The sequence below is a fragment of the Cataglyphis hispanica genome, chromosome 12 (genome assembly GCF_021464435.1).
Source record: "Cataglyphis hispanica isolate Lineage 1 chromosome 12, ULB_Chis1_1.0, whole genome shotgun sequence".
Taxonomy (NCBI): domain Eukaryota; kingdom Metazoa; phylum Arthropoda; class Insecta; order Hymenoptera; family Formicidae; genus Cataglyphis; species Cataglyphis hispanica.
This window is the reverse complement of record NC_065965.1, coordinates 692054-708343: the sequence shown is the minus strand read 5'-3', so window position 1 is coordinate 708343 and position 16290 is coordinate 692054. Positions and strand designations below refer to the sequence as shown.

At 32.9% G+C, this 16290-nt stretch overlaps 1 protein-coding gene across 2 annotated transcripts; it reads right to left on the bottom strand.

Moving 5' to 3' along the window:
- Positions 1-180: 180 nt before the first annotated feature.
- On the bottom strand, positions 181-13242 carry LOC126853322 (voltage-dependent calcium channel subunit alpha-2/delta-3). 2 transcript variants are annotated; one of them, XM_050598933.1, is made up of 14 exons: positions 13107-13241; positions 10813-11204; positions 10160-10241; positions 9809-10071; positions 9187-9596; positions 8653-8981; positions 6854-7114; positions 6313-6441; positions 4870-5237; positions 4515-4719; positions 3766-4357; positions 3235-3590; positions 2515-2811; positions 181-535 (listed from the first exon to the last, which is right to left on the bottom strand). In XM_050598933.1, exons 2-14 carry the CDS (start codon positions 10890-10892, stop codon positions 245-247), a joined length of 3663 nt encoding a protein of 1220 aa, XP_050454890.1. In that variant the 5' UTR covers positions 10893-11204; positions 13107-13241; the 3' UTR covers positions 181-244. The 2 variants fall into 2 exon arrangements, with proteins under 2 accessions (XP_050454890.1, XP_050454891.1); XM_050598934.1 differs by lacking the exon at positions 6313-6441 and having other exon boundaries at positions 13107-13242.
- Positions 13243-16290: the final 3048 nt, after the last annotated feature.

Genomic DNA, 16290 nt, shown 5'->3' with positions numbered 1-16290 from the left:
CTGTGCAAGTTAAAAGATAAATTGTTATATATTTAAAAATTTCTAAGTAATTAATAGAAATACCTTTATTAGAATAGTATTAAATAATTATTTATATACAGTTATTATTAATTAAATTTATATATAAAGTTATAAAATAGAAGAAAGTATACTTATTTAAATGATACACATTTCTTATTATTTTATTTTCTTTTCTTTTCCTTATAAAACAACAATTATATATATATAAGGTTGAATTTTATCGTTATACAAAGGCATACAGAATCTTAACGATGGTAATCCATAACAACAAGAGGGACATTGTCAATTCAGAGGCTCCTCCGCAATCGATTTCAAGTTCCAGAGGATGTTCCGTAAAGCAACTTTTCAACCTGCGCCTCTTCAAAGCGTTCAGCGGAATTTTGTGACAAGGTTTATCGGCCGTGCTATTTGTGTACTCGAGGGGTGATATGTTGACAGGGGTTACTACCACTTTTTTGTAGCACGACCAATACATGCTGTTCACCACTACCAACAAGAGATTCGTGTGCGGCACCTGTACATAAGTGGCAATTATTCCTTCAAAATTCAATTGGCATATTTTGATAAGAATGCAACTCTTAACTCTTTTTCCAAAATATTGCAAAATATATGTTAATAAGATCCAATTCTCAGAAAAATTTCTAGCGAGATTATTGAAAAATATTGACAAAATATTTATTTCGCTTGTATGAATATAATTTTGTTATATATTAATATATTATAGAGAAAGACAATTGGCACATAAATTTTTTAAAAACGTCGACGTATGAAAATATCTCGAAAATAATGGTTGAAAAATATGCTGACTCTTTCCAGACAAAATAAGTTGATAATTTATGTTAAATACCTTACAAAACAATTAATTCTTTTAAAGAAAAATATTTGCATAATATTCAAACACAAGAAAATAACTCCACGATCGATTCAATGATCTATTGTATTCAGTAAATACAATAGAATTCAGTGAATACGTTACGTCTAACAAATTAACAGTTAAAAAATTAAAGCAGACGTGGAAAAAGTTTGTTTACATTTCCGGGGACAAAGCTTTTTGGATTTTTCCATGCGAAGCGAGATTCAACGCAAACTTATGTGTTTAGTTTTCTGATAGTGTAACCCCCCGCAGGGGGAGGGGCGAAACATACTGTCTCCACGCATATACTTTTAATTTAATCCACTATTGAAAAACTAGACACATGGGTTTGCATTGAATCTTGTTTCGTCTGGAAAATGAAAAAATCCAAAAAAACATAAATACGCAAGTAAGATATAATGAAAAAATAGAAATAAATGCGAAAATTATGATACTTCAAAATTGCATATCTCTGAAATCAGAAGAGAGAGCACAAAATTCAAAATACGTGTTACTTAGGAATATGACCTCATAATATATGTAAAGATAAAAACGATCCGTGAGGTGTAAGTTAATGTAAACATTTACCTTTTTTTTAAAATCTCTTAAATAATAAATTTCGAATAAGTATTATTAATAATAATAATAAATTTTAAAATATATATATATATATATTTTTTTTTTAAACTACTCTTAAATTTATTTAAGTAATTATATAAAGATGCAGTGAATTATGTTAATTAAATAAGTAATGAGTGATGAAGTTTGTGAAAAAATATTATTGTAAATAATACAATATTACAAATAATTTGCGAATATTTTAATAAAAAATAAAAAAATTATTTATAAATTGCTAAATTTTTCAAAAGCAAGCAAAAAAGCTACCAGAGTAGGTTTTGCCTGCTCTTGCTTCTCCTCTCCCCTCCCTTCCGCCCCCCTCTTCTCGGCTACTTTTCTGATCGAGAAACATCTTTTATAAATCTATTTCAATTATCTTTTTAAAACTAATAATATTCAACAGAGATTTGTCAATCAATTTCTCTCTCGACATTACATCATATTACATATAATTATTATGCGACAGATATTCGTTTAAATATATGTATAAGTAAGTAGACGCAATTACCATTATCTTTTTCTGTCCAGTGCATAACAATGCATATTAATCATTTTTCATTATTCCTACAGAATGACTCTACATAATACTACGATTGATCTGCATAATACGTAATTTGTCGGTGAAATATTCTAGTTCGTTCAATAATTTCTGCTTTTAAAAGTATAAAATTTTCTTTTCTTATTAATCTTTATAAAAATATTATTAATTTTTGTAAAGATAACTTTTTTGTTTTACGATTCGAAATATAAAATCTAATTAAATGCCAATAGATATTTCTTCTTCATATTTATAATTAAAATTTATTTATTATTAAAATTGCTTAAAGCTGCAGCCTTTTTTTACTAAATGCTTTGTAAACAAGATATTAGAAACTCGGCAATATTTTTTTTTACTATTTTTTATTATTTTATATATGTATATGGAGATATTATATTTCACGTTTCTGTCACGATTTGATCAGCAAAATTATATATGTATAGTCAATCTCAATTAAAACCAATTTGTGTAAATAAATATTTACTTTCTGAGCGTAGAACGGCCTCGAGCAGTAATCGGAGTGATTGGTGATGCCTTTGTTGGCGACGGTCTCGTTCAGCATGTAGAGCGTACGTTTCTGATCGCAGGAGTAGTAATGGAGATATTTTTTTGGTGGTGGTGGCGGATCAGGTAAGTCCTCGTCAGAGTGGACCTTGCCGTGGATACCGGGCAAGTTTACGAATTGGGTCGCCAGCCACATCAACCGTAACAAAAACCAAACTAACAGCCTACCCATGTATCGCAACGGTTCCATCATGCTGTTGGCAGAGTTGCCGATTCGCTGGAACAATTTGCACATTCTCTTAAAAAGCAATATAATTTACTTCTCGTAAAAGCAATACGAATCCTAAAAATAGCTTTACACTATCTGTGTCATTTTTAAAACGCTTGCAATCCGAAAAATAATAATCTCGTTAATCCAATATTATCTTGAAATAATTATTTTTATATAGAAAATTAATATTAATCAATAAATAATGTAATATAAATATAAAAACATTTATTATTAATAAATGAGAAAGGGGTAGAAGTTATTTCTTTTTTTGACATGCAAATTTTTATAATTGTTAAAAAATCAATTTAATTAAATTAGAATTACTTAATTAAAATAGAATTAAATTAGAATTAAATTTCAATTATTTAATTAAAATAGAATTTAATTAAATTTAACTCATCAAATAAATTCTTTCGTACGAATACTTACAATCTCATAGCACCAAGCTTGATAGTCATAAATGTCATAGGCGTTATAGAGACCTTGGCCGATCATGGAAATCATAATGGCGCCCTCCTCGGTGCCCATAAATTGTCCGGTGACGTTGTGCTTTCCTCCGATAACCACGTAGCCGTTCTGGTCCAACAGATAGCATTCGATCCAATCATTGTTGCAATTCATGTCGGGATTTGTCGTCACCGAAGTAAGCTCCATGAATCGATTGTACAGACCCGATATCGGCATCTGAAAGCCCACCACCGCCGCTGGTGCCTTCTTACCACCATCCTTAGGCGAAAGGGTCATCGATGCCGTCACTACCGCATCCGCGTCCGCTTCTCGGGGTACTGTGATAAAATTTTATTTTATGTAATATACAAACTAATAAACAATCCTGTATATAGTAAATGAAACACACTATATAATCAAAAAATAGAGACGTCTCTGACAATTTTTTAACACCATAGGTGTAAATTAATTATAAAAGAGTTTACTTCCTCTTTTAGCGGATGTAATTCTTACCGGATAAAGAGATACTGTTGGGATCCAACTCGTTTTGAAAGATCGCCCCCTTGTACCAGGGTTCGTTCACCGCTCGCCTGTGAAGATCGCCGAAGACAATACCGTCATCCGCATCCGCCAGGTCACTGACATTGAGATGATGCCATCTGGTCAGACCGCTTTGCGTCGCGATGAATCTTATAAAGATGCCGTAAAACTGCGCTAAATTCCGAGCTCTAGGTGGCAAGTTCTCCATGTAATCGCAACCAAAGCTATCGTTCGTTGCCCTGGCGTCGAATACCAGTAACTGTATGAGTTCCTTGTTGCAGTAATAATCATCGTAGTTGAGTGTCTGTCTGCCACAATTGGGCTCCTGATCGATGTCCTCGAGCATAGACGGATAAGCTTCGTATTGCTCGGACCAGCGCCAACCGGGTCGACTCATCATCGCCAAGAAGTGGCGTAGCTCATCTTCCGGACTATCAAACTGATGATTCTCCAGGTAGTGGTAGTGACAATATATCCAGCTTGGATGCACGCGCCAGTGATCGCCCGTAAAATAGTCCGACACATTGATATTCATATTTTGATTCCGACGGATCTCATCGCCAACCTTAAAGAAGTTAGCGCGCAATTACTTGAATGTGTTTTTGATATTACCATCGACAATTATTTGTCATTTAGTGTAAAATTAATTAATGCGTATAATTATTTAATATTTAATGCAATTAATTGTGCTCAAAGCTATTTAAAGAATTACTATTTCCAACCTTGATCCAAGTAGTTCCGTAATTTGGTAAGGCAACCGCGAGGGTGAACGGCGTGCCAGGTAAGGGCGCGTAAAAGTAATCGCGTCTCTCGAGGGAGACACGACGATTGTCATCGTAATGTAATCTTACGGGGATCCCTTTCATGCTACCGTTCTTGTGATCGACCAACTCTGATCTTAGCTTCAAAATAACAGGACCTGGGTTCCTGCGCTCGTTTTGAAAAAATGATTAAAAAAGAGAATAAATAAAAAAAATATATATACCATTTATTTTGTTCTTCTACAATTCTTAAAAAAAAAGAAACAAAAAGAAGAAAACCATAGTAGCACATTGACGATGTTGCATGTTACGTTACCTCGGCTCGCGTCCGTCATCAAGTATCTCGACTTCCGTGAAGTCGACACTATTGTAGTTCAATTTGAGCTGGCCTTTGTAGACTGGTCGTAGATCCGGATGCAGTATCACGTAACCATTATTAGACACGATGAAGGCATAGCCGTTTACACCGAGCTTATACGGCAATGTAAGCTTGCGGAAGTCGTCGATCGGCACGTCCGTGCCAGCCACTCCGAGCAACTTGTCCTCCGTCACATGTGTCACATTGTCGCGGTTGCTCCTTTTATCGAACACAGGTGTGCCCACGGAAGTCAGCAATCTATATTCCTGCCAAGATGTCGTGTTCAGGATGGACGGATCCTCCTCAATGTTCTCGCCCTTGCCAAGCTATGCAGAATGATTACAGAGAATGGAGAACCAACGACGACATAATTCGCATTGCTTTTACAATTTTCATTAATGGGAGCGGACACGTCGCTAGGGTGGGACTAAAGCAAAGGGCCACACTAATTTAATTTGCCCTCGGTCATTCTAGTATGGATCAAATAAAAGGTGTCTCGGATCCAAAAGGCACAACCGAAATCTCCCAACAATCGATCACATTGTTAAAAGCACTTGTCACGCCTAATATTTTTAGATTGGCATAATTGTGTTGTTTAGTGCTTTTTTTTTTGGAAGAGTCAAGTCTTCGATTGCCCATTCAAATCGCAGACACCTTATACGACACCTCACATTGATCTCTAAAAAATGAATAAAGAAAAAAACAAGAAAAAGATTAATTTGATGAAGCCCAGCCAACAGGGTACTAAACTTAGCTTGGGTATTAAGTTCTCAAATAATGGCAGTCAATCGCCGAAAATTTTCAATGTATCAATTAGTGATGTTCCGATGCCTAGCGATTAATTGCTTGCGGATATTTGTCCAATTCTCCGAGTTGACAGCTCAGCGAACTACGTTGGCCAATCCTTTGGGTTGCTAAACTTTTGATTAATCTTGGAGGGAGCAAGGTAATTGAGATGCTTAATTATAAATTATAATTATGTAATTAAAATTACAAAAATACAATTTGTTATAATATTATCAAAAATTAATTGTATTTATCTAATAATCAATGTGAAATGTCCTTTATCAATTTTCAATTACCTCGCTTGATAATACACGAATTACCAAACAAAGTTCACGAAATCAATTCGAAATTACTTATAAATAGAAGAATTTTTTTCAATTCAATCATTCTCGATATATTTTTTAAATACAAAATTTTTTCTAAGATAATAAATTTTTTATTAATGTCACATCGCATACATAAATCTTGATGTATTTCTGTTTGGTATTCGAGCGTCGAAACATAGGAACGCATGAAGGAAAGATAGAATGCGATACAGAATCTAAACAGTGCCTGAAAAGCCTGGAAAGTAAAGGCAGCACGTAGAAGGGGAGGAGTGCTTTTTCATATCTCAACCTGCATTATGTAGATTGCATCCTGGTTCATTCGCACGCCCAGCTGTTTTCTCTTCAAGTGTTTTTGCAAGCGTGACTTTTGATCCTCGTGTTCCATCACCCGCCACAGCCAAGCGGCAAGTGCCGGATTCTGATGAGATTTACGCAGATTTATTTTATTCTCCCATTATCCGCTATCATTTTAATAAAATATTTTCGAAACATTGTGGGAAATTTTGGAAAACGAAAGCAAAATCTTATTCCGGTGGCGACAAAAAAATACATACAAATTTGAAGAATAATTAACATTAATATGCATGCAAAGATTAGTCTCCTCAAAAAGTAATAGGATTTCCTTACCACGAATTATAATATTTTTATAATATATAAATATCTTATAATCGCGTAATATTTTCCAATTGAACAAGACTCATCATTTGACAAAATATGATAATAAGTAGAGATACAAGTATTAATTGAGCAAACGAACTGTTACGATATATTCAGAGAATTACAAAAAATAAATAAATAAACTAAGATAAAAATTCCAAGGAAAGTCCTACCGTGATATCAGCGTAAACGTGCGTCCACACAATGGGATGCACCACACCCTGAAGTACCAGGGGACGTGCTACGACCGAGATGTACTTGAGCACTTGCTCGCGCACTTCCTCTTGCGTGTGCACGTGCTTGCAGGAGCCGCGGTTCAAGCATGCTACCCTTTCAACATCGCTTATGTTTGTCACCTCCATCCCCAAAAGAAACGGGAACACCCGCACCGGTATGCGAGTACCATTTTCTTCCCGATTCCATTTCTCCAATATCTACGACAAAGAAACAGGAAATGATGATCATGTTATGGTGAATATTTATTCAAAAGAATCCTAAAGTTTAAATTATAAGTTTATTTTAAATGTTCGAAAAGGGCGAATCTTTTTGTATTAAAATAAGATTAATAATAGATAAATTATTATAAAATTAATTACTAGAATTAAAAATTGAGAACTCCAAATATAAATAATCTTTTCGATGATTTTTGGACCAATTAAGTATATAAATATTATTATATTATTTATTCTAGAGAAAGTTGCTCAACTTTGCTCGAAAAGCAAAGAGAAGTTTTTTTTTTATGAGATAAACGATGAAAAATGGATGGAGATAAACGCAATTTTATATGAAATCTCTCGTATATTTTAAACTTAATATCTCAAGTTTGCGTTAGCTTCTTTAACGTTAAAAACAGTCAAATTATATAAATGTCGCTTATATTTGCATATTAAATATAAAATAGATAAATGATAAAAAAAAAGAATAAATATCAAACTCTCAACCATTTACTTAATTAGTTATATATATGTATGTGTAAAATTAAATAATTACTTTAAATTAAGAAAAAAGAAAAATTTAAGAAAAATTTTAATTAATTAATATTAATTTGAGATATTAAGATAAAAGTAGACTGAGAAAAAAAATTGTTAACTTGATTTAATGCTATTGAACTTCTGACTCTCTACTGAACTTTAATTATAATATTTAAGTATTCAAATTAAATACGACATATTAAATCTAACATGACGATTTAAATATGTAAAACATTTAAATAAAGAAAATGGTAATTAGTAGAACGCATTTAGTCAAATTAACTTTTCTTTCTTAGTGTATACATTTAAGTTAATAGTTCAATAATTAATACATGCAAGCTGTTATCTATTTAAAAAAGTACATGGTAATAAGCAAATCATTAAATATTAATTTATGGGTACGCAATTACAATTATGTGATTGCCAATATAAATAATTTATTTTTTAATGTGAAAAAAACAAGAAAAAAGAGAGAAATTTATTCAAAATTATACTTAACTTTACTCAATAATTGTATTCAATGCTGCTTAAAGATAAATATATAATTGTGACAAGTAAATATCATGCAAATGAGTATGCGTAGAATTGAGATATTATGTTAATTACGTGCTTTGATCTTAAAATATATCGCTCTCATATTTTATTTTACACGTAGTACAAAAAATAACAAAATATTGATTAGTTGTTAAAAAAAATATATTTTCATAATTTTATATTTTACGTAGGTTTATATTATTAATAAAATAAAATAAAATAATCGCGTTTATTATCTTAATATATTATTACAATTATTCTTTTTAAAAAATACTGTAGCGTTGTTTATTTTTAAATAATTTTAAAATTTCCTTTTGCATAAAAAGAAGGTTTCTATAAAAAGGAAAAAACAGTTAGTGTTAATTTCATTATTTTGCTTATCGATGATGCTTATTTTCAATAATTTTGTCACATGCAAATTGTGTAAAATAAATTGACGAGCGATAAAAATTCAAAAAACATCTCACTTCCGTTAGATTTCCAGCAACGCCGTCTGTGACGAGCATGATGAGCTGATTGCACGGCGTATCGGCATTACAACCACGCGACTCTCGATAAGTCTTAAGCAGGCTGAACGCCTTGGTGAAGGCCTCGGTGAGATTAGCAACTTCCTCCGTCTTGAGATTATCGGGTTCCTCCATGGATTTTTTAAACGTGTCGAGATTCTCGGGAGTGGCTTGGATTAGCATGTCCTTGAAGCACGGCACCAGCTCGGTGGTCTCGTTGTTGTACTTTAGCAACGTGACAAAGTCGTTGTTCGACAATGTATCCAGGATCGAGTTCACAGTTGCCTTCGCTGTCGCAACATTGTCGTTTCGGTCACACAAATAAAGTAATCGAGATATTACTATGATTAAAAAATTAATAAATATTAATTTATGATATTGAAAAAAAAAAGAAATGGATTTTTTTTAATCTTCTCGTCACATCCAAATTAAATAAATTTTAAAATTTTTATTTATAAATTTTTCCAACTTTGATTCTTTTCGATTCTCGCTTACCAATCGTCCTCCCCATGCCGGTCATGCTGCCGCTGACGTCTATCAGGATCACCATGTCCTTGCTGCACGTAGCTGCTTCGATGAACCAACTGCGCACCCTGCAATCGTAGAGATCGGCAGGTCTCTCGTCCTCATCGTCGTTATCGCCATCGTAATCATTGATACTCGTTCGCCATTGCATGGCGGGATATTGTCTGAGCATGCCAGTGATCGAACCGAAGTATTGCCATGATAACGCCGGATCGGATTCGTAATTCTGACGAAACATATCGTCCAACGCCTCGGTCCTCGCAATATCCTCCTTCACTTCTTGCGTGAGATCAAATACGTTGGTTGGTACGTGAACCGACGAGTAACTCGTGTTGACAGGAATATTGTAAAAATGCGAGTCCGCCGTTAGTTCCATCTCTCTGGAATCATCAGGTTCATCCATTTGTTGATTTTAATTTAACATTCATAAAAGTAAATTTCTTTCAAAATTATTCGTAATGTTCCATTTCATCCATTCTTAATTCCCGCCGAAAGCTATTACGGCATTAGCCTCGGTAACACCGTGACTAATTCCCGCCGGAGGGAACCTAAAAAAGGACAAATGAAGGATGACCGAGCAAATCGCGCTCACCTGTATACGCTCACGTCCCTCTCCTTGCACTGCCTGTCCTTCGTCCGCTTACCGTTGACAGGGCTACACTTGCTGGAAACGTAAGAGAAATTGCCATCCACAAGAGACTTGTCCCAATCCTCCACCGCTGCTTCGGCCGCTATTCGAATGCAGGTAATTGCGTCCATCTTCCGGCGCAGCATCCTACCCACATTCTCGCTGATTATGTTCACCAAGTCTTCTCCGGACTTGTCCTCAACTCGCGTATTCATGCTCTTGTATTTCTATGAGAATTATCAGTATCTGCTTAGCATCTTTTATTCCTCGAATCTTCATCATTCGATCTCGAATAAACATGTAACGTATACTCACTTCCAACAATTCCTGGGGTCCAGCAACTTCGTTTGCGAGTTCCCATAATTCGGTACCCAACCTGTCCGCCCATCTGCCCACACTGGAAGAGAAAAATTACAAGTATTACTATGAGCAGATCGATATATATGCGATATGATCTGATAATTTTTTATATAAATCTTGCCTAATTTATATATATATATATATATATATATATATATATATATATATATATTAAAATGATAAATGATAATCAGCGGATTAAAACTAGCTTTATTTTTTCTAGCGTACTTTATGCAAATCTATCCCCTTCTCTCGCGGCGAAAGCAAGTAAGATATTGATAAAGAAACGCATACGTTAGATATAAACACAAAGTCTCGTATAACGTTACAAAAAGATAAACAAGGATGCAAGCAACTTACTCATCATCTCGATATATAAAATGTATTGTCTATCTATTGAAAGTTAATTTAAAAATCTATAAAGTCTAATGAAGGCGACTCGTTAACTCTTTTATAATGGAGAACGTTCGTTCATTTTAACCAAAGCTAAATCTATACACGAGAAAATTGCAACGCCAGGTTCTAGATCCTTCAAGCGTGTCACACTTTATCATTTTGACACATTGCGCGTTATCCTCTTGAACGCTGGACCGCTATGCGGAACTCACATGTGCGCGTCTTTGGCCAGACATACGGCGAACATTAGCGCGAAATAAGAGACGAGACATCGACCTATCGTCGTCGGCATGAACAAAACTAAGCCGCGTCCCTCTTTCGTCAGTCTTCCTTTCCTTCCTCCGCGATGGATATTGGCTTTTGATGAAAACTCTATGATGCTTCTCCGCTCTTTAGAAAAGACGCACGGATATCCGCGGAAGAGATCCCACGATCAGATGGCGTTTGCCACTGGGACAAGCCAGATACGAGATTCATCTCCGGTCCGATTATTTTTGGCCCTCGAGCTGCGCCGTCTCTCTCGAGGCTTTTTCTTCACTTTCTGCTCTAGTCCACGGGTATTAATAAAATCATGCCGGCCGTTCAGAGCGGCACCTTTGAGAAACTAAAACAGGATATTGAATTATAGCATATAGAAATTGATTTTGACTGCAGTTGCGAATCTTTGATTCTCGAAGATCGAGAGCCAGCTTCGCGATCGCCATTTTTTCCAGCGCTTGTCCATTCGCTTCGAATTGCCTACGAGAAATAATTAAAAAATAAAGAATTATCAAATAATCGAAAATATACAAAATTAATTTTTCCCATATTATACTGAATGTTTATTTACACGATTCAAGAATATTAAATCTTTCGAGAAGGAATTAGTATAAAAATCTATGTTAATATGTGCACACAGCCATCTATATTTTTATATATATTTTATATATTTTATATATTTTATATAACATTTCTAAGATAAGATTAGAAGCTAGAGTGCAAAACTACAAAAATGTATACATATATTTAGTTTTAATAACATGGCGATAATTCTAAAGGAGATTTGACTTTTCAGCAAAGAATGAGATTAAAGAGTTTGATAAAATTTAATTTATTAATAATTTTTCGTTATATATGTTAATTGAGACAATTAAAGAAATTGCTTACGATTAAACGAACTGGAATACACTACTAAATTTACTAGTGGATTTCTGGAAAGTAGCTGCTTTTATTGCTTTCGCTTTTTATAAGCTGCCTCGTATATCACAACATATATCATAGAATATCACATATCTAGGAATCGAGTAATGTAATAGTTTCTCAGAAAATTATCGACAAAGTAATACAGAAATGACGTGTGTAATTGTGCGTAATTCAGACGTCCTCATGCCACACGCATGAGATTCGTGTGACACGATATCTGCGATTTTGCAGGTATTATTATTCGAGCATTGCGAAGTAAAATGCTCTGAGAAGCCACCGTCAGACATATGACAGTTGTCTGAGAGGGTATTCCCCTGCCGAGGATATTTCTTTGTCAGGCCTCAGCTTATATAGGGTATCTCCAGAGGTACACAATTGAACGATGTCTTATAATGCGAGTTTTTTGCCAAAGTTAAAGCTTGGGCGAGAAATTCGAATAAATTCAAATAAATTTATATGTGTAATCTGCTACTGTTCAAAGTGGAAAATTCGAGGAGTCAAGTTCGAATGTTAACAGCAATTAGGCTCGGAGTATAAACCATTAAGTAAGAATACTGACAGATCAGAGTCAGATCGGGCACGGTATTGGTGCGCGAATTTATTATTATTAAATTTTATTGACAAATGTGCATTAAAAATATACTTTTTAAACCGTTTCTTGGTCCAGCATGAATATAAATATGTAAAAATTAAATTAAGATTTTAAAACCCGCAACATGCACAATATTAATTTTTGCAATCAAATTTCAAATTAAAATTAGTAATGAGAAAGAACTCAAGCAGAACCAAAAATCACAATAATATCAAAGTGATATCATAATGACTAACAAAAGTCATTGTGATGTCATCATTTTGATATCATTTTGTTGTCATTTTGATGTTGTAATTTTCTGTTCTGTTTGAGAAAGACCGATTAAAAATCGCATAGAATCTGTACAAGGTAGTGGACAACGTTTAAATGTCGCACGTATGTACATCGTCGATGGTTTATTATTTGATTATATTGTTATACAGGGTGATATCTGTATATATTGGGTGAGTCACTAGAAATTGCCTTCTAAGATATCTTCATAAATATTGATTTTGGACAAAAGGTTTAAGATAAAAGTTAAATTATTTTATTATGTTTAATTTTAAAAATGTCGCCAGTAAATAAATTAATAAACAAGTGTTTATACGACCAAACTGGCAATTTATTGTTTGATTATTATATCACGACGTTTCGACCATATGGTTTTGGTCCTTATCAAGTGAAACTAAAATTACAATACAATAAATAATGATAGTCATGTTACAAAGAAAAAAATAGGATTAAGCAACTTACGTTATAATTAAAAAGTAGAAAGAGAAAAATCGAAATGTCAAACTGACATTGTGTCAACCACTATGTTTGGAATACTGAGATCAACTAAACGACCTTTATTAATTTATCGTATATGTTGTTTAAATTCTCTGTATCTTTTTGGGAATTAATAGTGTTGCCAAATTTTTTAATAAAAAACATTTCAGCTATTTCTCTTCTTTCTTACATGTTTTTCGTTATGTAGAATATCAGGCGTTGACCAATCGAAGTCATGATCAAATTTTAATTTGTGTTTGCTAATGACGGATAAATTACTTTCGTGCATTTTTATATTATTACAATGTTCCTTGACTCGGGTGCTTAAGTGTCTTTTTGTCTGGCCAATATACGAAGCGCTACAATTCTTACAATTTATTTTGTAAACAACCTCCGTTCTATTGCTAATAGGCAAACTATCCTTGCCGCGTTTAATCAATGAATTTAATTTTTTAGGTATATTGTAAACCACTGTCAGTCCCATATTTTTAAGCAACCGACCAACATCGTCACTCAAGCCTTCGACAAACGGTAGTGCGATGTAGGAGGGTTTGTCTGTATCAATTTCCCCATCACCTAGAATGCTACTGCTCCGGTGTTTCAAAAAATTCAGTCTCTTACAAATATAACGATTTACAATGTGTGTCGGAAAACAATTATTAAGTAAGATCTGCTTCACGACATCAATGTTTTTTCCATGAAACTGGTCGTCAGATAGTAAAATAGCATGGTCAACAAGATTAAAAATGGTGTTCAACTTATATTTAAAAGGATGGCTCGAATAAAAATTTATGTATCTATCGGAACACGTAGCTTTTCTATACCAGTTTGTTAAAATTTTTCCGTTGGAACGGATAACACTGGTGTTTAAAAAATTGATACATGAATCCGACTCTATTTCATGTGTGAATTTTAAACGTGGATGATAACTATTGAAAATCAAATTAATCTCGTCAACATTTGCACGTGGAACAATAGCAAAAATATCATCTACGTATCTATAATATACAGGAACCGCAAACCCAAGTAGACTCAAACAATGTGTCTCCAAATCATCCATCACAATATCTGCTAAAATAGGTGATAACGGAGAACCCATAGGGCTGCCAAAGATCTGTTCATAAAACTTTCCATTAAAAGAAAAACTAGTCGAATCTAGAATAACTTCCACTGCATATAAAAATTGAGGCAAATTAAATTTTGTGTTTGGAGCGATGTCACTCCAACGTTTTTCGATAGCGCGCAAAACTAACTCTTTAGGAATGTTTGTAAATAATGCAGTAACGTCTAGTGATATCATTATTTCGTCATCATTAATAAGTTTCTCTTTCATGTCAGCAGCAAAAGACCAACCGTCTTTTATGTGAGATTTCGGTTGCAATTTTGAATTATGTAAAATATCGTGTATGTACTTCGATATATTATACAACGGACTGCCTAGTGACGATACTATGATACGTAGTGGAAAATCAGTTTTATGGATCTTTGGCAATCCGTAACATCGTGGCAAATTCCCGTTCGTGATGTTTAAATGTTTGTATGTGGTCTCATCTATTAAGCCATTGTCCCGCCAAGATTTGATAAGTAAATTAATTCTGCAAGTTAACTGTCTACTTGGATCTTTGTTCAATTTTTTGTATGTAGATCGGTCATTCAACATATATTCCATTTTTTCCAAGTAATCTTTTTTATCCATGACTACTGTAACGTGACCTTTATCCGCTCTAGTGACAAAAATATCGTCGTTATTACGCAAAAATTCCTTACAAAGAGAGAATCCTTTGAGAATATATCTGTCTAGATGATTAATATGTTTATTCTTACATAAAAATCTCTCGAGGGAATTTGCAATTGAGATTCTAGTTGTTTCGATTAATTCATTCGAAATAAATATTCTGATATTCTACATAACGAAAAACATGTAAGAAAGAGAGAAATAGCTGAAATGTTTTTTATTAAAAAATTTGATAACACTATTAATTCCCAAAAAGATACAGAGAATTTAAACAACATATACGATAAATTAATAAAGGTCGTTTAGTTGATCTCAGTATTCCAAACATAGTGGTTGACACAATGTCAGTTTGACATTTCGATTTTTCTCTTTCTACTTTTTAATTATAACGTAAGTTGCTTAATCCTATTTTTTTCTTTGTAACATGACTATCATTATTTATTGTATTGTAATTTTAGTTTCACTTGATAAGGACCAAAACCATATGGTCGAAACGTCGTGATATAATAATCAAACAATAAATTGCCAGTTTGGTCGTATAAACACTTGTTTATTAAATTATTTTGAAAAGGCTAAATTTTTGTAGTTTTTTTTGTTTTTATTTAGGTGGAGATGTCAAAAAGTTTTAAAGATCATCTCAAGTTTTTTAAATGAAACACCCTGTTTTTAATTGCATATTCTTATAGCCCTTTTTTATTGCATATTCTTATAATCCTTCTTGAGACCTTTTCAAAACATTATAAAGTATTTTTTTTTATTAAATATTATTTGAGTTATTTTATATTTTATTTTCTGATATATTTTGATATAAAATATAAAATATTTCATAAAATATTTAGTTTTCGATAATCTTACCATAATTACTTTCATGCACAGAATAATGAAATGAATCAACTGGTGTAAAAAAAATAAAATAATTGTTAAAAAAATACATTATAAATAATTACATATTTTTTCTTAAAAACAATTACTTTCTTTATATCAATTGATTTGTTTCATTATTCTAGACGTAAAAGTACTCATCACTCACTCATCAGTCACTCACGGTAATTTTATCAAAAATTAAATATTCGACAAAATATTTTTATGTCATGTTATAAAAATATGTCAGATTAAGATATAAAATAACTCGAAAAATAACTTAATAAAAAAATATTTTATTGTAGTGTTTTTAAAGAATCTCAAGAAGGACTATAAAAATATGTAAGAAAAAATAGAGAGTTCCATTTAAAAAACTTGAAATGACCTTCAAAACTTTCTGGCGCCTCTGTTTAAATAAAAACTAAGACTATAAAAATGTAACCCTTTCCAAATAATTTAACTTTTGTCTGAAACTTTTTTGTCCAAAATCAATATTTATGAAAATATCTTAGAAGGCAATTTCTCGTGACACACACAATATATACAGATATCAAATATGTATGTATATTTATA

Excerpts from the sequence above, each read along its gene's own strand:
- LOC126853322 (XM_050598933.1), bottom strand. The coding sequence starts at position 10,892 with ATGCCGACGACGATAGGTCGATGTCTCGTCTCTTATTTCGCGCTAATG. Across the intron at positions 7,115-8,652 it reads TTGCTGGAAATCTAACGGAA|ATATTGGAGAAATGGAATCG; the intron begins GTGAGATGTTTT and ends TCTTTGTCGTAG. Across the intron at positions 5,238-6,312 it reads ATGCAATCTACATAATGCAG|CTTGGCAAGGGCGAGAACAT; the intron begins GTTGAGATATGA and ends CATTCTGCATAG.